The 22267-nt window shown below is 39.8% G+C and overlaps 1 protein-coding gene across 15 annotated transcripts in view; it reads left to right on the top strand.

The window, feature by feature from the left end:
- Positions 1–22267, top strand: part of ABCB5 (ATP binding cassette subfamily B member 5) — a 128324-nt gene that overhangs the window by 14967 nt on the left and 91090 nt on the right. For 6 of the 15 annotated variants that reach the window (XM_064444458.1, XM_064444457.1, XM_064444456.1 and 3 more), the window contains 16 exons: positions 173–376; positions 1622–1792; positions 4344–4505; positions 4995–5234; positions 7206–7352; positions 7766–7870; positions 8645–8722; positions 9844–9927; positions 11867–12070; positions 12870–12970; positions 14398–14538; positions 15013–15169; positions 16859–17062; positions 17971–18177; positions 19166–19312; positions 19847–21620. In XM_064444458.1, the coding sequence (XP_064300528.1) occupies positions 173–376; positions 1622–1792; positions 4344–4505; positions 4995–5234; positions 7206–7352; positions 7766–7870; positions 8645–8722; positions 9844–9927; positions 11867–12070; positions 12870–12970; positions 14398–14538; positions 15013–15169; positions 16859–17062; positions 17971–18177; positions 19166–19312; positions 19847–20044 (2550 nt within the window). In that variant the 3' untranslated portion in view covers positions 20045–21620. Of the gene's footprint in view, positions 1–172; positions 377–1621; positions 1793–4343; positions 4506–4994; positions 5235–7205; positions 7353–7765; positions 7871–8644; positions 8723–9843; positions 9928–11584; positions 11794–11866; positions 12071–12869; positions 12971–14397; positions 14539–15012; positions 15170–16858; positions 17063–17970; positions 18178–19165; positions 19313–19812; position 22267 lie in introns of those variants that run through there. The other 9 variants (XM_064444464.1, XM_064444462.1, XM_064444463.1 and 6 more) reach the window with 6 other exon arrangements.

The following is a 22267-nucleotide window of genomic DNA, read 5'->3' as shown; positions in this document are numbered from 1 at the left end:
GACAGAAAAACTACAGTTGTAACTTCTCCCCCAACATGGTTTTCTACTAAAGACAACATTCTTTTTCTTTTTTTTTTTTTTTTTGTACTTGTAGCTGATACTTGAGTCAAGTAATAGTAATTAATTAATTTATTATTAACAGAATGCATTTGACATACACTTTTCCTCTCAGATTACCTTAGATGGTCAGGATATTCGGATGCTTAATGTAAAGTGGCTAAGAGAAAATATTGGTATTGTGAGCCAGGAGCCTGTTTTGTTTGCGACAACAATAGCAGAGAACATTCGCTACGGTCGAGAAGATATTTCTGATGCTGAAATTGAACAAGCAGCCAAGCAAGCCAATGCTTTTGACTTCATATCTAGATTGCCTGACGTGAGTTCATGAACTTCTTTTGAGTGCAAGAATGAAAGGTCCGTTTAGGCCATCATCCTGTTTCTGAGAGGGAGAGCATGGGAATTCAAGTTATACTACAACTTCCCAAAATACTCTTATAGCCTCCAGCAGTTTTCAGTTCAGTGATTTTCTGGACTAGATATTATGCCTTTATTTGTTTGCCCTCCAAGGACTTGTGCCTAAGTCTGAAAAAATGTCAATGCCTTAACTCAGGAGAAAGGAAGCTTCACAGCTGTATGTGTTACCATCCCTACTCATCTCATGAGGCATGGGAAGAGTTGGGCTTTTAAAGAGGAGATACAGAAATCCAAAATACTTTGTCAGGAGCTGTCTGCAAGTTCAGTAGGAAATGGAGGGTGGAAGTAAATAAGTATGTCCTGAACCAAGGCCATTTTTAGCAGCTGGGAGCTTGAGCTCTCCCTCTGCCTGCGATTCACAGCTTTAAGCCCTCTCCTAGCAGTAGGTGCCTTACTTTTTCCAGGGTGGGAGTGGGAAGTAAGAGCAGTCATTCAAAACACATCCTCAGGAATGGGTGATGATGTGTCCTTCCTTTTGGTCCTGCAGTTAAAAAGATGTGGAAAAAGTGCCCACCTGGGATTTTATTTCAAATTCTTCTACTACCTCAGAGAGCTCGACCCCCATCCCTCAAACATGTGCCATTTCTAGCGTGTCCATCTGTTCCAAGGTTCCTTCTCAAGAAGAGTTGTTTGATCATATTTACTCTTAAACAGCTATATAATAAAAGGCTACAGTGGACTTCGAGACTTGCTACTTTGGAGTGAGTGACACTGTCAGTAGGAACAGAGCCATGGCTCCAGGGGAGGTGTCTCAGTTTCAGAGGAGGCAATGTTAGAGGTCCTAGTGAGCCCCTATGAGCCCAGCCCTATTGGAAAGACAGGCAGTCCTCAGCAAATGCGGAGGTGCATTTTGCAGGCTTGCCTTGAGAAAGCCCAGGGTTTGGAGCATTATCTGAGCAAGTAGTAAAGATCAAGTCTTTAAAGGACCATAAGTTCAAAGTTAGGGGTGTGAAGTATGTAATGGGGGTAGAAGGCCTTGGCTAAGGGCTGGATGGATGAGTGTCATTGCATGTTTTCTCTGCCCATGCCCAAGTCAGCCTGATTAAGCTACCTCTTGTCTAGAAGATGAGTACTTTTGATTGCACAGAGAAGCAAGAAGCTCATTTGAGACATTCCACAACTTCTGTTTTGACTTCGACTTTCTCAGAAATTTAACACAATTGTCGGGGAAAGAGGGGCTCAGCTGAGTGGAGGACAGAAGCAGCGAATAGCTATTGCCCGTGCCCTGGCAAGAAATCCCAAGATTCTTCTTCTGGATGAAGCCACATCTGCACTAGATACTCAGAGTGAATCCATAGTGCAAGCAGCTCTTGATAAGGTAGGAGTCATGTTATTTAGGCTACTGTGAAAAGGTGCAACAGCACTTAAGAAAAACTAACATACAATTTTCACTGCAGGTTTCCATTGGAATAAAGAACACTGGAAAATAAAATTTGGATGGATGTTTTAATTTCATGGTTTTAACAGGGAGTTTAAATGATCAAAATTTCACTTAGGAATCATGTCTATTTAGGGTTGGTTGGGTTTTTTTTTAATATTGTTACTAATTACCAGGACACTTACATCATGTGTAACAGGTCTCTTGCACTCCCTTCAACAAATCACAGTTGTTTATTTGCTGGTGAAATATGGATGGCATCTTACCAGGTAAGGCATGAGGAGTGAATGGCCTTTTTCAGGTAGATTTAATAGAAATGTATAGTATAATATTCCTAGTACTCATTCTTCACTGAACAGTTACTTCATGGTTTTCAGAAAGCTCTTGGGATTTAGTAATTTTCTTTCTTTACGGAGACTGAGTGCAAATCAGACCCTACACAGAACAAAAAGCAGAGCCACTTCCAAATACTGAGTCTCTGCCCCTTGTGTTAGGGTGGGTGCTACTGCAGAGCAGAGCTCCCAGGGCTCATACCTGTGCCTCTGTCCCACCAGCTCACAGTCCCTTCCTGGCAGTCCTCCTTCATCAGCGGTTTCCACCAACAAGTAGTGAAGCATGGAGGCTTTGATTGAAAAGAAATTAATGGTTGGGCTGGAACGTTGTTTCATTTATCTAATATTTATTTTAACGTATTTTTAAAAGCTAAGTGAAATATCTTGCCTTTCATTTCAGTAGTTATGAAGAGAGATATGAGTTACAAGTATGGCTGAAGGAAAATACAGAACTTGCCACTTTCATTGCCAGTCAGTTTAAATCTGAAGTAAGATGTAGCTGTTGGTTATATTCACATGACTCTACTGATATTAGTAGTATTGAGGTAACATGTAGATGCAAACATAATATTAATCTAATCTAATTTGTATATACATTATATTATTGCTGCAGAGTTAAGCACAAAAAGGTTGCTGCTTCAGCCATAATTTAGCTTTCTTCTGCACATTCTTTTTCCATGGTCAAATACTAACCTTTTCCAGAAGCTTATTGCATAACACAGAGGGAGATCACTCAGTTAAGGGGACTGTTACATATACTCTTCCTCATCCTTCAGTATCTTCCCAGAACACACCAAAATAAGCCCTGAATCATAACTTATTCATCTTTTCACAGGTTTTTGATGTCCATCAGTGTATTCCCCAAATGGGATTTACAAATTTCTTCTCAACATCCCTGTGTGGAAAAAGTGGTGCTAATATCATTCCTTATTTTTACAGCTGAGGACCAGAGATATTAACCTCACAAATGCACACTGTTTCCAAGCAGTCATATGCAGATGCTTGTAGTCTTCTGTTTTTCAGATAACTTTGCATCTTTTAGAGGATTTTGCTTGTTCTGATCATAGCTCCTAGCTTCAGTGGTGAAGGCTCCGCACCTCTGTACATTAGGACACAGGCATGAAAACTGCACCAAGACAGACCTGTGACAGGCTTTGAGTGACTTATGTCAGATCCATGAAAACTTGGTGGCAGGTGTAGGGGAAGAATCCAAATCTCCATGGAAACATTCACCTACTGAATGTGCCCCGTATGTGTGTGAATGAATGTGCCCATACGATGTATAATTTCCGTAGTAAGTAACTTCCAGCAGGCTCCTTGACGGCAGAACATATTTGTTGTGTGAGGTCCCCTTGGATTTCTCCTTCTGCCACCAAGCCACCACCTGCTCCAGGCGTCAGCAAGGAGGGAAGCCTCTCTTTCTCCAGCAGCCACAGACTAGCATGTGCCTATTTGCTGTGTGAAGGCTGTACGCAGCACTGGTCTGCATGTGGGAGCTGGAAAGGGATGGAGCATGTAACCTACAGGCTGAGGCTTCAGCAGGTATCCCTGCCAAATTCCAGCAGGCCCCTGATTTGAGATGTAGCTTATTTCCAAAGACTGGGAGAGAGCTTTAGGGAGTGCCTAAAAGCCATTTCTGACCCCAGATGTGCTCCACTCCTTTACACTTTCCTGCGAAGTCTTGTCAGAAGTCATGCTAGTGTTATATTTCCAAAAATATGCATGGACAGTATATAAAGAAAACATCTTTTCTTTATATACTAGCTATCCTAGCTTTATTTTAAGAAAGATCTAACTATTCTCACTGCATTTCCCTCCCATGCATACATACACATGGAAACACTTTATGGGCAACTTTAGCTCAAACAGTTTAAGTTTGGTAAAAAGTCAAATAACCTTAATTATAGCCTTTAATACATGCATTGCCTATCTAATAAGATTAATGTGGTTTTTTCTGCCTCAGTTAGGCAAGTGAAAATGTCCTTAGACTGTTAAACAAGAGACATGAAACTAGGAAAAAGAATTCTTTGCTTTTAGAAGAAAGAACTAATTTTGAATTTTGGATTTATGTTATATTATAAATGCTTAAATAACCTTTTATTTCTGTGCTGTTCTCTTGCACATTTTAATGTAAATAGCTTTTGTTGTTTTTCTGTAAGGCTCGGACTGGACGTACCACCATTGTGATTGCTCACAGACTGTCTACCATCAAGACTGCTGACACTATTGCTGCATTTGAGAAAGGTGTTGTGGTTGAACAAGGAAAACACAGTGACCTCATGTTGCAGAAAGGAGTCTACTATTCTCTTGTAATGCAGCAGGTGAAGGCAAATTTATTTATTTTCTTTCTCCATTTCGCCAAGTTGTGAAATGCTGGTATGTGGAGCCATTTTCTCTCTGTAGTTCCTGCATGTTGTCCAGCTGGCAGCTGCTCAGTCGCTCTAATCTGGGCATGGACACAGGCTTGGAATTCTTGGGGGTTTTACCCATAAAAGTGTTTTACATTTACACAGTCCAACATGTCAAAAAACATAAGTGAGTTGAAGGCACAGACTACATAATAATGGCATAACCTCAGAATTGTTAGATTCTAGGTGGATACAACAGAGTGCTTAAAGAAAAACAGAAAAGAGGAAAAAAAATCAGGACCAAATAGTCTATTGCTCGGCCATTACAGACTGAAATATGTGTGGCCTATAGGCAACAGTGATGACATGATTGAAACAGCAGTACTCATGAGAAAAAGAGTTTTACTTTTTCTTGTCCCGGCTCAAAATATCTTGTGATTGTATATCCCAAATTCTCACCAGGGTTGTAGCAATAATGTTCAAGATGATGGGACATCAGAAGAAAATGAAGACATGGGGACTGAGGAATATGAGGAAAATGATAGAAATGATCTTGTGGAAGAGCTGACTCTTCAAGATAATTTTGAAGAATCGGTGGTCTCTGGAAGAGGCAGCATTAGAAGAAGATCCAGCAGATATAAAAGCAAGAGGTACTCTTCTAAGGAAAGGTCCTCTGGAAAAAAGAAAAAGAAAGAGCTGGAGGTTGGTATAAAACTTTAGTTTAGAATTTTAGTGATAACGTGTAAGCATAAACACATGGTGCATAATTTTAATTACTTTTAGACAGCTGACTGTCATGCGACATTTACTCCGGTGCTATTGCAGCCAGTACTCACCAGGCTGACTATCTGTCCTAGGAATATGGGGATAACTGTGTAGGTCTTCCCAAAAAGTTTGTTTTAACACTATTGACTTAGTGTGGAGCTGGAAAAAGCTTGTGCTGTTTATTTGTTATCCTTCATAAAATTAAGTGCATTATTTCATTGTTACTGATGTTTTAATTTTATCTACTTAAAATGAGTTGTGAGAATTCATTTCCAGGATTCTTTACTTCCTGGTGCTCACTGTCACAAATGTTGGTGGAAAATGTTATCTCTGGGGTGTGTGCACCAAGTTTTAAGGCACTTTGGAATATCATTTTACCTTTATGTCAAACAGAAAAAAAAATATCAAAACCCTAACATTTTAAAGTGTATTCTAAATAAAAGAACAATTATTCTCTCTCTCCCCCAGTCTTAGTATACGCTTTAAAACATCCGGTTCTGGAGGTTTTTATTAAGATAAAACACTTTAGTTGACAAATGTGATACAGAAATAAAAGTCATATAGTAAGTTCAAGTTTTAGGAACAGAACTTTTTTTGTCAAAGTTGAGTAAAACTTGCTCATGGCAATCAATAGGAGCAGATTTCTAGTGGACTTTGGATCAGACCTTGGGTAGGCAGCTCAACAATAAACAAAACTTGATTTTGTTTTTTCCTATTTTGTACTGCTTGAGCTGCAGCATGTTTTTGCATGAAATGTATTGGAAGAGTTGTTTGGTGGTTTTTGGTTGGTTGGGTTTTTTACTTGCCTTCAGGACCCTTGAAGTAAGTTCTGAAGTAAAACCATGGATCCTTTTAAATCTATGGAAGTTAGGATCTCATCTGTTATACAGCATCTGACTATTTAAAATACTTCTGGAATCTTTACTGTAATTTGTATCTATTGATATTCCTTCTCACTAAAATATAGTTTCCAGCTAATACACATTTAAAACAGTGGAAAAGATCTGGATCCATTCCTATAATCACAAAAAATTTCACAACTTCAAAAGATACTTTTTGTCTGTGTATTAATACTGCTGAAGACCTCAGAGGAAGTAGTGGGTGTTCATGCTCAAGGCTTCGGTGTTAATCACATTCACAAAAAATTAAGAAATCAAGCATCCAGCAGTTGTAATTATTTCAGAAAGCTCAGTCCACTTTTATGGTTGAGGCTTAGCCACCCTCATTCAGCATCCGAAATATGGGATAAAATAACCAGGAAGCAAGAGCAACTTAGTCATAATTCTGCCTAATATTTTGTCTCATTTCCAAAGTTTTCATTTTTTGCTTTTCCAGAATTCCTGCTGTGGAGGCATAGACACTTGAATAAATTAGGAAAGCAGAACAGAGCATTTCTTATACTTTCAAAGGAGATGCAGGCTAACCGACTGTTACATATGCCTCTCTCATGCTTTTGGTAATGATGCATAGGCTATAGTTTGCAAAAGAAAGATGATCTCTCTACCCAATTGTATCACTGCCAGCCCACTAGCATTTAGCCAAACCAGAGGGATCTTTTCTGTGCTCTGAACAGTGAGACTTTCTGTTCTTTATAAAGATTCAAGTGTTAAAGTTGCCATTCATGGTGACCAGTCCCCATCTGACTTTCAATGAACTGTCCTGGCCCTTCTCCCCTCATGACTTAGCCTTTTGTTAAATTTTTGCCTCCAAACTTTTACAGTGCAGTTGAAGTTCTAGGATATGAAACAGCAAAGCTGCACGGCTCCAGCATGTTTGCTCACTCCAAGTGCACAGAGAAGGCTTTCAGTGGTTTACCAAGACAGCTCACTAGTCAAAGCCTAATGAACACCCACTGTCTGGGGGATTTCATGTTTCCAAGGAAAATTTGCAGCCTTCCCTTTCCTGTAGGAAGAAAATCTCCCTGCTGTGCCTTACTCAAGAATCCTGGCTCTGAACAAACCTGAGTGGCTGTATGTACTGCTGGGAGTGATTGCTGCTGCCATCTCAGGTGGGGTCCATCCTGCATTCTCTGTTATATTTGGAAAAATAATTGGGGTAAGTATTTTTTTGCAAATGGACATTGCAGTCCTGGGCCTCCCTCATGCTCAGCCACTTCTCCCTATGTAAGACTCTGAGTGGCATTCATTTGTATAAATGGATCCAATGAAAACTGGATAAATTTTGGTGAAGTGAGCCTCTAGAGGCAGAGCCTGGTGGAACTGCATCTGACCAGCAGAAGAAAGGTGGAACAATAGTTGGAGCTGGGGAAAAACATTAGCGAGATGTAGGTTAAGTGGAAAGCTGGACTGTCTTCTGGCCCTCGACAGAAAGTTGACTGCAGACTGATGTCAGGGTCCAGCGTACTTGCTAAGAGAAACTGAAGTAGACAAGTCTCTTGAGATGAAGGCTGGTTTATGTAACTGGCACTCATTGTCTATGTATTCATTTTTGTGTTTGTTCTTACACAGGCTTTTCAAGAAACAGATCCAGAAAAGAGGAATAAAAACACATTGGTGCTTTCTTTAATGTTTCTTTTACTTGGAGTGATTACCTTAGCAGCATACATAATCCAAGTAAGTGTCGCTACACCGAAATGTTAGAAGTCCTTAACTCCCTGGCAGGCTGCAGGTATAACTCGTATCAATGCAGTGTGAGAAGTAAAACACCAATCAGAGATTATAAAAGTGCTGGGGTTCTTCCTGAGGTACGTGGGGTTTATTGGTGTGTTTACTTAAAGACATATGTCCATATTTGCTGTTGCTTTAAATCAGTCACTGAAGGCAATATGGATTCAACATGACTGAAATTGAAGTTGAAGGTCTGGCTTTAAAAGTCAGAGTTAAGACTGACATTTCTCATTGATAATCTACAGGCACTTGCCAAGGTAAGTATAAAATACTCTTTCCATAGCAGATGGTTTCTTTCATACCATCAAGCAAACTCCATCATTTGCTGTCCTCTTACGTCTGCTTCACAGCTTGCAGGAAACAGTTACTGCACATTGATGTCCATAACATAAAATCCACTGGTATGGCTGCTGTGACTGAATGTCTCTGGTAGCAGTCAGAGTAGGGAGGCCAATGACTAGATAGGCTCATTTATCTTCTAATGCTGCTGAGGCATAAGAATCAGGCATTACAACAAAGCTCTCGCCTTCTTTGCCATGTTGCTTCCTTTCTGTGGGAAAAAAGAATTTTAGGTTCCAGGAATGTGAATGGCACTTTTCCCAAGACTTATACACTCACAGGGGGTTGTAGGAGGCTTTTTGGTGTCATTGCTTTTGTTGTGTGGCTTTATAAACAGAGTTAAAGCATCAGATGATAAAATGTGTCTCTTTCCTCCTCCAGGGATTCATGTTTGGGAAGTCTGGGGAGATACTAACAATGAGACTGCGCTCTTTGTCCTTCAGAGCATTACTTCAGCAGGTATGAATTAGGCAGCTAGAGTACCATGAGAGCCAGATGGCTTTTGCAGACTGTTGTAAGGTACACATTGGGTTTCAGGTGTGTGCTCTGGAGAAAGAAAACAAAAAAATGTCTCTTCTACCACTAGCTTAGGAAAAAGTACAACTTTTTCTGAAAGTCTCCTGTCCCACGTACAGTTTAGCTCAGTGCTGCCACTGCAAATAGTCTAATTTTGAAGGAATGTCATTGCAGATGTGCACGCTTCTGACATGCTAATATGCACACAGTTTGCAGCTGTCTGTGTGTGCAAGTATGACCAAAAAAGTTTCATCTCCCCTTGCTTGTGTGGTCATGATGCAAGTATGAAATACATAGTTTTAAATCTAATCTGTTTAGTTATTTAGCTTTAAATCTACATGCTGCAATCCATAACAAGTAGACAATCTGATACTTTTTTACTCCAAAAGATTCAAATTGCCCTATTCATCAAGAATTACCCATGAGAAGAATAATGTTACTTATCTTTATGTTATGTTAAACCTTTCCTGTTGATTTGTGCAATTTCATGTTACTTGCATAGGAGTTTTGAGAACACATAACTTGGCAGCCGACACACCCGTTAGGGCAAGAACCTGTGTGTTCATAGAAACATCTGAAAGTGACTAGGAGGGGGAAAATCAGTGATTAAAAAAAAGCCTGCTATAGCCTTTGGAAATAAAAGGGCTTCTTTTCCTTTCTGAATGTAAAAATATAGATGAGTAATTGCTTTTCTATATTAAGGGAGTGGGTAACTTGTAAGAAGAAAATAGTTAACCTCTTCAGGCCACAGGAAGGGCTGAGTGAAAAGGGGTTTTAATACACATTTCTAAATAGGCACATTCAGAAGAACATTACAGTTCATAATGCTTTGTGAACAATTAGATGTTCACAACAGAATAATACTCTTTAAACTTTTACTTTATTTGGAAGATGCTAACTACTGAGGAAGAATATTGCAGTTAGCCATCATGACTTGTACTTCCATTTCCTCATATGCTGCCTGAGCTAGAAATGTTTGTTCATTTTATTAGTAATCCAGATCAATCTGAAACAAGAAAAGAACATGCAATTTTTTGAAACAAAAACGGTGCCTTTTCTTGCAGGAGGTTGGATGGTACGATGATCAGAAAAATGCTGTTGGCGTTCTGCTAACTCGGCTTGCCACAGATGCTTCCCGAGTCAAAGGGGTAGGCTGATTCTTTTTCATGTGTTTTTGAAATATTTTTTTCATTACAAATATTAATTGTAGTTGGCAAGGGGCACTGAGGTTGTTCCAGAACACAAGGTAGCAAATCTACCCCACAGATTGGCGAATGCATTTACATAGCATACTCTTGACACTTGGGAAATGGCTTCCTAGCTGATAATTTATGAGAACTGAAATATCCAGCAGACATTCATGTACCATTCATTTCCCTCCCTGCAAGACTTTAAGTAAAGCATAGAATAACTGTAGACCATTTCACCATCCAAAGTGAAATCTGTATGAGCTGGGGACCAGAATCAGTGGACCTCAGGTTTTTACACCCTTTGATGGGTGTCATCTGAGTACCATGAAGAAGTTACATCTGCAGATGATACAAACCTTTAATAACCTTAGCAAAGAGAATTCTTCTGCCCATCTCTACCAAATGTGCTTCACACACAAGCAGGCCAAATGGTAAGAAATGGCCTGGCATTAGTAAGGAAGACCATGGAGGCCAACAGCCAAGGGATGGAATGACTCAAGGTGCTGGTATGGGAGAGGTGGACACTGGACTCTGGCAGGAGAATATGGCAAGTTCCGCACAATTTCTCCTACCGCTCACTTCATCAGCAGTCCCTGATGATCTGCCAAATGCCGCTCCATTTCCTCCCTTCTCCCTGGGTCGGGGGGCGGGGGGGAAAGGGGGGGAAATCACACTTTTTTTGTGATGTGCCCCAATGGCAGGACTTGTAGGGGAAAATGTAATCCCTACATTTTTCAGTCTCAGTAGACTTCTCTTTCTCTTTCCTGTCCTCCTTCCTTATGGGCTAGTAGTGAGAAAATAGTCTGACAAAATTTAGTCACTTCTATTTTCTAAAGTTCCAGTTTGTTTCAGTGGCATTGAATTATATCACCTTGTCAGGGCAGTAGAAAGGAGGCATGCATAGGGTCCTCTAAATACAAAAGCCAACTAAGGGCATGAATTGCTCTCCAAAGCTATTGTGTTCTCTGGAGTGCTACAGAGTAAGAACGAACCATGCCTCATGCTGCGCTGGCTGAAGTTTCCAAATCCATCTTTATGTGCAGCCCCTAGAACATATGGCAACAATTCACCTCGGCATTGGTTTAATTATTACTATTTTAAATTTTATTGAACAAGAAAAGTCTTTTCAGGGCAGGAAAGTCTTTGGCAAAAGAGAGAAGAATTTTGCTTCCCACCCAAGGATTTTTCTTTTTTCCATCAAGCCAAATTTTCGAGGATGAACTGTTTCCACAGGGCTGCTTTCAGACCATTTTTCTGCAGATTAGAGCCCACCCGGATGCTGGATGTTAATCATATCTCATTTTAAAAGTTCTTGATGAAAAGGTTATACAGTCTGGGAGGAGACAGGAGTTCTTCAGTATGAGTTAATCTTTCCCACTCATTATCCCTTCTGAGATAAAGCATTTCTGCAGGGTGGCCAAATTCAGATTTTTTTCTGAGAACCCAACCCCAGGTGCAGCAGTGTGAGAACCTGAGGATGAGTAGCTTCTACCACCATTAGTGGAATGGATCAATGGATAACTCTTGTTAGAAAGAAGCCCCTCTTGCCTAACACTGGGCACTCAACAGACAACCTGCCCTACTGTGACAGTGACCACAGTCTTCTGTGCCTCAGGAAGTGCAAGAACACCCAGATATATATTTCATTAAAGAACTGCCATGACCAACTGTTTAGACTCCTTTAACCTCGCTTGATGGCCCAAATGCTGGCAGGTAAGAGGAATGTCTAGGAACAGTTACATAAGTAGGTGCATGATGTCCAAGCATGTGACCATGCATGGTTTCATTTTCTAGCTTAACTGCCGGCCTTGACTGTGTAGCGATTTCGAGTGGTGATATAAGTTAACAAAAAGAAAATCTAATGATGGATATTTGGGGGTTTCTGGGGTTTTCTTAGGCAACTGGAAGCCGCCTTGGACTGATGACTATGACTGTCTTCACCCTTCTAACTGCCATCATTATTGCTTTTGTATACGGCTGGCAGTTAACTTTGCTTATCCTGGCCAGCATTCCTTTCGTTATTGCTACAAATGCTGCGAGAATTAGCTCTGTGACTGGTCATGCTGCAAAAGATCAAAAAGCCTTGGAAGAGGCTGGAAGAGTAAGTTCCCCAGTTTTAAGTACAGGGTTATGTTGTGAGATCACTTTCAAGGGCAACACTGTAGCTACGTTACAGCTGAGTCAATTATCCAAGATAAACGGAGGGGGGAGAGGACAGGACAGGGTGGGGTATGAAGGGAATGTTTGTATATCCCCAAGAAAAGCAAAACATAGATAACACAAAACATCTGTAAATTAGGCTATAAGAATGCATTTGAAAGCCTCCATAGTGGATTTCTGGGCAGGAACAGCTGTAACGGCAGCAGCCCCGGCCCTGGTCTGCCTTGTGCCTGGGGCAAACAGTGTAGTGCTGTGGCCAGAAGCGTTGCAGGGCTGAGCCACTGAGCCCTGACATTGCTACTTTTTTATTCCACCATAAAATGCAAACCATTAATGTGCTCAAGGGTTTCAGGGTACTGCCTTCGTTCACGTGATCACGCTCTTCCAGAAGACAGTAGTTCATGCAAAAGTGCAAACATGACCGGGGTTTGTTCCTATTTTATGAAACAGGGTTTAAATCACTGGGATCACAACCCACGGGTTAGGGCAGTGGCTGGCCTGAGGTTCTGAATTCAAACACATGTTGGCTTCAGCCCCACCTTGTCTTGTGACCATGGGGTAAATAATCTTGTTGCTCTGAGCTTTCCTTCACCTGGTAATAGACGTTGATCTCTTCTCTTAAGCAAACACTTTCTGATCTAAAATAATAAATGCTAGAGAAGAGATCAAGTGTTTAGGAGATACGTCGCAGACTGCTGTTGTAAGGGATTACCTCTTATTTGTTTTATCTCCCAATTTAGATTTCAATAGAATCAGTTGAAAACATAAGAACTGTAGCTTCACTGACCAGGGAAGATGCATTTTATGAAAGATACGTTACCAGTTTGCACGGTCCATATAGGTGGGATTTTTTTCTTTAATAATTATTTTTTTGTACATTTTAGTCCTTCAGACTTATTGTAAATACATTTCTTGCAAACTATCCAATATTGAAAAGACCAGGAAGGATATCAATAGCAGTTTACATAGTTTTGAAATTTGTTCACTTGGTATATTTAAATACACATTCTTAAATGCAGAGTGAAAAAAATATTTGCAAGATTTGTGCAAACACTTTATAAACTGCATTCTCTGCTTACATGTTACAGAATATTTTGGTTTCTTGTGTATGCCTAGAATATCAGGTATATGTTCACTCCATTTCAGTGTATTGGATTGATACTCGTTAACTCAGGAACTGACAGTTAATCCCCATACCACACCCTTTGTAACATAAACCAGTTTTATTCCCTTCAAGTGACTTTGAAACCTTGAAATGAACTTCATATGTTTCCCTTGTTTGACCTGCTACATCCTTGTCACAACTGAAACACGTTCAAATCATTAAGGATGCCAGATCTTTCTAGCTCCGTTTTATTTAAACAAAGTAGCCCAAAATCTAATTTGTTTCTTTCCTCCTTCAAGGCAAATAATGTGAAAGAAGGAATTGAAAATGATGCATTGTTTAATCTGTCTCCAGGCAAAATAGTGTTAAATTCAAGATCTCGTGAACCGGTAATACCACAGATACAGGCAGGATGCTTGCCTGGACTGTCAAAGGTCTCTGACTTACAGTTCATACTAGAAAGGAGATTTTCATTTCCTCAGAGAGCATCCTAAACCATGAGGGCAGAGAGTTCTCCAGACTCTGGTTCAGTGTGCATTCAATTAGCTACACAAAATGAAACTTCTCCAGAAGGACAGATTGAGAAATAGAGGCTTAGCCTGAATCCCTGCGGGGATACCCAGCAATTTGTCTCTGCTCTGAATCAGGATGAGAGGTCTCTGCTCAGATGGAAAGACCTGGCGGAAGCCCGCAGGCAGCTCGTAGCCTGGGCTGGAGCCTGCTTGTTTTCTTAATAAGATGGGTCATATGTGATAGTTATTAATTTTTTTTTTTTAACTGCTCTAGTTACCCACCCTGTTATGGAAAAGCAAAGGAAGAGGTTCAAGATAACATAAGTGAGGGGGAAGGATCTCATTGCTCTAACTTTCTGTCCTAAGGGCAGTTTCATGCCATGATGCGGGGTGCTCTTAGGGTCTGGCAGGGCTTGTTTGTGAGTGTGCATACGTCTGGGCTGATTTGTGGTATTTTCAGGGGGTGAGCTGTATTGCTTGAACCCTTTAACCGAGAAATCTGGCCATCATAGAATCATATAATTTAGGTTTAGGTTGGAAGGGACCTTTAGAGGTCGTCTAGTTCAACCCCCCCTGCAGTGAACATCCCCCAGCCAGTGTCTGCTGTTTCTGTTTTACAAGTTATTTACAGAAAGTCTCTTCCTTTATCAGAGATTCTCTGACAAAAGCCCCTTTCTATGGATTTACCTATGGAGTAGCTCAGTGTGCAAACTACTTTATTAATGCAGCAGTCTTCAGATTTGGGGCATGGCTCATCGCCCATAGTCTGACCAACTTCGAAAATGTATTTATGTGAGTATATTTTTAAAATGTAAAAAAAAAAAATCAACACACATGATAGTGATTTAAATGCATGAAAATTGTTTCATCAAATTACAGAGGTAATGGGGCACAGAGATTCAGGAATTCAGTCTGGTTGGGAGTGCGGTTCGGGCAGGAGGGCTGTTTTGGGGAAAGGTGCGTATGCGGGCAGCGAAGCAGTGAGCGTGTGGCCATGCTCAGCATACCTGCTCTAGAGAAGTCTTTGCTGTTTGACGTTCCTTCCAGGCAGAGGGTATTAGACAGGGAATGGTGTGACACCACTGCTCACCTATAAAGTAGTTCTAGGAACAAATAGGGCTTCCTAATACTGGATGAAATTTGAGGTGGTGAGGAGCTCCAGAAATGTCACAATCTGAAGTTTATTTTGAAGGTTTATTTTTACACATGAGGAAAACAATGAGTTGTTCTACCTGAAATGAATGATGATTTGTCTTTTGTTTTTAGAGTCTTCTCTTCCATCATATTCACAGCTATGAAAGTTGCTCAGTCTGCTTCCCTGGCACCAGATTATGGCAAAGCGAGAATGTCAGCCCAAAGAATCTTTCAACTTTTAGACAGAAAACCTCTAATTGACAGTTACAGTGAAGAAGGTGAAAAATTGGTAAGAGTTTTTTTCTTTGGTTTGGGTGGGTTTTAGGTTTGGGGTCTTTCGTTTGGGGTTTGTTTTGGTTGGGGGTGTTGGTTTGGGTTTTTTCTCTTTTTTTCCGAAAATCACTGAAACAAACTAAATAAGTAATGTTTTATTGTCTGCAACTATATTCATAGCTTCATATTTTTTAGGGTGTCACAAAAGACAGACATTACATAAAATAGTAGTACTGACTCATTAATTTTATTTTTTTTCTGGACCATATTATTTCTGGTTTTCAGTCAGAATTGTATAGGCTTAAATGTAGTTTTGCTCAAAGTGAGCTAAAAATATTTTTCATTCTACTGACCTACATCTGAAATGGTTTCAGGAAAATACTGACAAAGTCAGTTCCACTAACAGTTGCATTGTCTTCGTAACAGTTTACCAGAGAAATAAAATACAAATGCATTTTTCTACTCTTTTTGTAGATAAGAGAGACTAGTTCCTTCAGAGACAGAACAGTTTTGCCAAAAGCCATCCTCTTACAACTGTGGAAGCTCTTACAAGTGAAAATGTGCTCTTGTGAAGTCAAACTAACTTAATGAATAACCTGTTTTGCTCTTAAGTTTGGGGGGGAACCACAAGAAAAAAAAAAACAAAACAATAATCAAAACACACTCAAAAAAATCCAAAACACTTACCTCTAAACCAAAATTGTCATTAAGGAAACTGACCTCAGCACTCGTCAATCTTCTGCGTGAGATGCTTTCAGTTTATGTGATCTGGAAGGATTATGTTTGTAATCCATCTAAGTTTAAAATAAACTTCCTGTGTAGGTTTTAGGTGGTAGCCCCTACTCAGGAAGCCATAATCCAGTTTCTATAACTTTAATCTTATACACAGCCTTTAAAGTTTGAGCACTTTTACGTATTTTCTTGAACCAGGGTCCTCCAGCGCAGATGTTGAAAGATTTGGTGGAAGGTCCATGGTAAAATAAAACTTAAATGAAAATATTTCTGGTATAGACTGGACTCGTATACCAGTGATGCCTGTGACTTCAGCAAAGCAAAGCTTCAAGCCCATTAAATTAGATCATCAGCTGCTGTGAGAGCATTGTACTAGTGGTGCTGCCAGTATGTACACAAGGCTGGCTCCTACCTCAAATAGGAGACGCACTAGCCTTAATGTGTGCCCCCTTTCTTCTACTTGTGCTTAGAAATTGGCCTGGCTAGAATGGCCAATTAACAGCTACCATTGCTTTTTAAAACACAGCTTGTCCTACATGCCTGTGAATTACCTAGTGAAGAATTTAGTTCTGCTATCTTAATAGCTGATCTTGACCTTGTGTTGATTAGGAAAGCAAATGCTATAGATTATATCAAGAGTAGAAGTGGCTCAATTACATGTATTGGAAAAGAAATATACTAATGTTTATTTGTCTAAAGATATTCTTTTCAAAGCTGAAGTTAGAAATAGAAGAAAGAGGTATAGAAAACTCTCCAGAAGGATCTAGTGACATATCCACAGATCAGCCCATAAACAATGACGCTACACTGATCCAATATGGAAATGAAAAGAACTTCAGCAGCAGTTTTGAAAATACCCTCCCGAACTTCCTTTTCAGTTCTCTCACTTAAATAACCAAGTCTTACAATTGTTATTTTAATTAAAGCTAATAAATGCTAATATGAACATGTGAACTTTCTATTACTTTTTCAGAGTAACTTTGAAGGCAACATTGAATTCAGAAACATCCATTTTGTATATCCAACAAGGCCAGGATTTCAAGTTTTGCAAGGACTCAACGTGAAGGTCAACAAAGGACAAACTCTGGCGTTAGTAGGAAGCAGTGGCTGTGGCAAAAGCACATCTATTCAGCTCTTGGAGAGATTTTATGACCCTGTGGAAGGACAAGTGGTAAAAGTAGAGTTGTGTGGCTATTACTAACAATTAAGTCTACAGAACTCTTTATCTTCCAAGTTTCAGAGGTTTTCAATGATCCTAGCAATATCTCTGGAGAGCGGCCTTTTTAAGAGGTGTGGGTTACTGAGGCTGTGGCTTCAGCGGAGCTGTAGACAACCCCAAGACCCCTGTCATTGCCTGCCCTGTGCATTAGATGCACATGCCAGCACTGGCACCCATGCTGACACAGTGTGGTAGCTCAGCGCGCTGATTTCACTGGGGAAGAGAATGATGGTGTCAGACCGCGTTGCCTCCCCAAAGCTGCTCACAGCTGGTCACACAGGGGCATAATGTTCATGTCGCTTGCTTGTCAGTGTATAAGTCATCTCATTAATATGAATTCACACACCAGAGACATAGATACATGCTTCAGATAATACAAACATAATCTCATAGGGATGCATCACCATCGGATGCAACGGGCTTTTTGACATGGTCCCCATTAATGGGTATAAAAAGTACATGGAAAATTCCTTGGAGGTTTTAAGATTTAGTTAAAGGGCTGCAGCTGAGAATATTTCTTGTTGTGTTCAGCTTCTTAGGGATAGGCTTTACTGTGAGGTTCCCCATGCTTCTTGTGGCCAGTAGGGCTGGAAGGATTGCAGGAACAGCCTGTGATATGCACTCTGTGTTTCTGTTTGCAGGGAAATGGAAGCAAAAACATGTACAGAATTAAAAACTAATGAAAGGAAATATTTCAGCTACACTGCTGGTTCTTTTCCATTTTGCATACAAAATTTACTTGATTTCAGCTGGGAATCTAACACATAACAGGCTTCCTCTTACAGTTCATGTTTCCTGTTTACAGTGTATATCTGTGGATGAGCTCTGTAGTCAACTTGGCAACATTTTTCTATTACTTTTTCTAGGTAGCAGATGGATTGGATACCAAATCTTTGCATTTACAATGGCTGAGGTCCAAACTGGGCCTGGTGTCACAGGAGCCCATTTTGTTTGACTGCAGCATTGCTGAAAATATTCAATATGGAGACAACAGTAGGGTGGTCAGTCAGGAGGAAATTGAAGAAGCAGCTAAAGCAGCAAATATTCATAACTTCATTGAAAAGCTGCCAGAGGTAAGAGATAGTGATCTTCTCTTCACAATGAGATTAGATTTTTGGAGTGACGTGGAGAAATCTAGGCAATGCTCACTTATGTTGATCAAATTAAAAATAAATATTTTTGTTTCACTTAATATAATAAAAATATGTTTTAAAATGTCACTGTGTTTCAAGCTTAAAATCCTGTTAGTTTGTTCAAAAAAGTTAGTGTTCCAAATAATATTGTGGTAGACAAAGCAGAATATGAGGAAACAAAATAAGAGGACACTATGTACAAACAGGTCCTCATATCTTTTTATATATTTTCTCCTTCAACAGCTGAAACTTCTCAAGTTACTCTGAGAAAAACTATACTTTTTCCCTAAAATAGTTCAGTAAAACTAAATGTTTTATTTCTAATTGGATGAGCCATACATAGGGAGTGTTTCTTAATAAACAGGCAAAAAATCAGAAGTGAATTACATGGCATTTGACCTTCGTGCCTGCCAAAAATTTGGTTCTAACAAGAAAAAAAATGCTTTGATAGTTTGTTTTCACTGTAGTTCTGTGTAACTTGAAAATGATATAATGATGCTGAAAAAATATTTCATCTTCATTGCTGCTAATGACATTTGACATTCTTTATTCCCAGGTAACACAGGATAAAGTTCTTCATGTACATGTCAGTAAACATTAAATCTCTAGTTACTCTTACGTTCATACACTCATGGCCAGATGTCTGTGGACACATTACCACTGTATCACTGGTGGTACCATACAAGGCCTGTTCCAGCCTTTGGGGAAGTAAATTTTCAGACCAGATATAAATATGTGCGGCTGTATATATAACTGTTTATACTAGAGGAGCTTATAAAACCTTAGCTTTCTTAGAAACACTTACACTATTATTCTCTTTCAAGGTAGAAACACCTAATCATTTTATATCATGCATAAAATTTTACTTTTCTAATCTTCCTTCTCTAAAAGTATTCTCAGGTCTCATTTTTAAATTTTTAATACCCAGAAATATAATACCCGGGTGGGTGAGAAAGGAACACAACTTTCTGGAGGTCAAAAACAAAGAATAGCAATTGCCCGTGCTCTGGTTCGTAATCCTGCCATTCTGCTTCTGGATGAAGCTACCTCTGCTCTTGACACAGAAAGTGAAAAGGTGAGTAAGGGTTATTACATGAAATATATATGTCTATGTACATGGCTAGTTGCTTTCTGTAGAATAAAATCAATGCAAATATACTGCAAATGCTCAGCTGTGAAACAGCAGGGCAGGTGTATCACTGTAGCTTTTCCAGTTGCAAGCTGTGAATTGAATGACACTAGGAAGCTGTGCATATCTACTAAGTAAACAAGTAGAAAAAACCCAAAATGTCAAGGAGAAAACACCGTGGGGAGCTGATACTCTTTAGCTGTCTTCCTATTGCTGTATTTGATGGTAAATACTGAATTTGTGTTCTGACCCAAACTGGATGCCCAAGAACCCACTTCTCAATGTCTCGTGCTCATTCGATCAGTCTCACTGACCTCAGTGAGAAATCATGTTGAGTAAGGGTGTCTCATGTATGCACTGACTTGTATACCTATGGGAGATATATTCAGGTGCTTACAAAGAGTAAGAAATCAAATGTGGTTCTATGACCAGTGAAGGTTTTCCAGGTGCTAGCAGGATTTTCATGACATCTGTGTGCAGATCGTCCAGAAAGCTCTCGATAACGCCCGGCAAGGTCGAACCTGCATCATCATTGCTCACCGCCTGACGACCATACAGACTGCAGACATCATTGCGGTGATCCAGAACGGGAGGGTGGTTGAGCAGGGCACCCACAGCCAGTTACTGGCAAAGGAAGGACACTACTATGCCCTTGTAAATGCACAAGTCTCTAATTAGTACTGTTTTGTTTTGTTTAGTACTTTTCAATTGTTGACCTAACAGTTTAATCACTCTTTGCATCTGTCAGGGTCATTTCAAGTCTTCCAGGGGAGCTAGGATGGGTCCTTCTGGAGTGGACTCGGCCATGTGAATAGCATTGGGGTTTTTTTTAGGGCTTTTTTTTTTTTCCTTTTTCTCTTTTTTTTTTTAAGAAAATAAATTAAAAAGCAGTTTTCAGTATGATATCGGTATCCTTTATTTTTAATGGATGTGGTCCTTGGGGACATGGTTTAGTGGTGGACTTGGGAATGTTAGGTTAACAGTTGGGCTTGATCCTAAGGGTCTTTTCCAACCCAAATGAATCTATGAATAATTTTAAAGATTGTTTTAAGTGTTGGCAAAACTCGTTTACACATGTGCTTTAATAATTGGTTATGCCTCTTACATATTCATCAGGGTGCTGCAATACATCCTTCAACAGTTGAAGAATATGTACTGTGTAGTCAGAGTGACTCAGCAGCCATTTTTTTTGGCTGGTTAAACCCAGTTGCAGCATTTTAATTTTCCAAGGCTTTGCAGGTGGCTTTGGGTTAGGATTTATGGCCTGGAGCAACCTGCAATATGTTATAATTTCCAGAGAACTCTGCTCCACTGCAGTAGACAAAACTTATAATAATGGCTATCCCCTTTGCTCATTTCGATTGTTTTCTGGCATCAGATCCATGAGGGGAATAAAACACACAAAATAAAACAAATTCTGGTCTCAGCTTTGCCAAAATAAATACAGGCACTCTCCTTCGTACAGTTTTTCTAAGGGACTGTTACAAGAGGAGCTATTACTCATTCAGGCACCCCTCTTGTGTGACCTCTTCCTCATGATAGGCAGATACTACAGGAGCTGCTAGTCTCATTACATTCCCAATTATCTAGTGTGGGGTCTGATTAATTGCCTTTCCCTGTTTTGTTTCTGCACTGTAGTTAAATTGCAAGCAATAGAGACTGATTCTCAGTTTTGAAAATAAAATAACTTCCTCCTTAATCCATAAATCTTTTGGGGAAGGAAAGAATAATTTTTGTACTTTTGGGTTAGATGTATATGTGGTTTTAATTACAACGGTAATGAATAATAAATTTTCGTAATATTACAATTCATTACACTCTATTGCAGTAACAATTGAGTAAGATGAAGTAAAAATGGGAAAATAACTTAAATAGATAAATAGAGGACACAACAATTAAGCTAAGGCTCTGTAACATAATGAATTGTCTAACATCTGGGGTTAGTTAATGCAGCATCTTTGTGGAAAATACTGCATTCACATCCATGCAGATAATGGAGAAGAACCCAAACATGCTTCCTTCCTACCAGCTTGGAACTATTTAGTAGCACAGGAGCAAGAGGAGCGAGGAAATATGCACGATGTAACCTGGAAGGTGCTGAAAGAGCTGCAGCATGGTCATCTAGGAAAGATAAGTGCTGTGACTTGTGTTTCCCCCTAGTTGCTCTTTCAGAGGTCAACATTGCCTACTATGGAAAGAAAACTGGCTACACTTGCATCCCTTTTGGCGTGTTCCTCACCCTTGTTTACACAGAGCATTCTCATGCTGCAATAGATGGACAGACTCAGCACCAGTTATGTATGTTAAGAATAAACAGATGAAGGTCTTGAAGTAAGATGCTTGGCAGCACTGTGTCACATTGTTCCTTATAGAAAGGTAGGCGTGGGTTTTGGTCAGGGCCAGACGGAGCAGGTGCTGATGTGATGGAGGGAGTGTGTAGCAGCCAAGTGGGGAAAGAGCAGTGCCAGACAAATATGCCTCAGGAACATGCTCTGCTCTTACGTGATTAAAAAGGGGAAATAGAAAACACAATTGAAGTAAATAGCATTGATTTACTTAAGTTTACAAGTGAGATGTTATGCAACGTAAGAACACACTCCACTGATTTATTTCAATATAAACATACTAAAAGCCACTCATATCACAGCCCTGTTTAAATGATTAGCTGCAGACCTGAGAAAAACACCAGACAAAAGTCCTACCCAACACAAAGGAGAGGGTGAGCAAAAGGAAACAGAGCAAAATCCTGAACATCTATAAGAATGACAAAAAAGTACACAACTGCATGCCTGTTAAAAGACAGACTGAGCTGGATGGCTTTACTGACTCCATGAGATATAAATAGATTAATATGCTCAGCTTGTAGACACTAATAACAAACTCTGTGCTGTGACGGTTTAT

This window comes from Phalacrocorax carbo, chromosome 2, assembly GCF_963921805.1.
Source record: "Phalacrocorax carbo chromosome 2, bPhaCar2.1, whole genome shotgun sequence".
In the NCBI taxonomy this organism is placed as follows: domain Eukaryota; kingdom Metazoa; phylum Chordata; class Aves; order Suliformes; family Phalacrocoracidae; genus Phalacrocorax; species Phalacrocorax carbo.
This window is presented reverse-complemented; position numbering and strand designations above follow the sequence as displayed.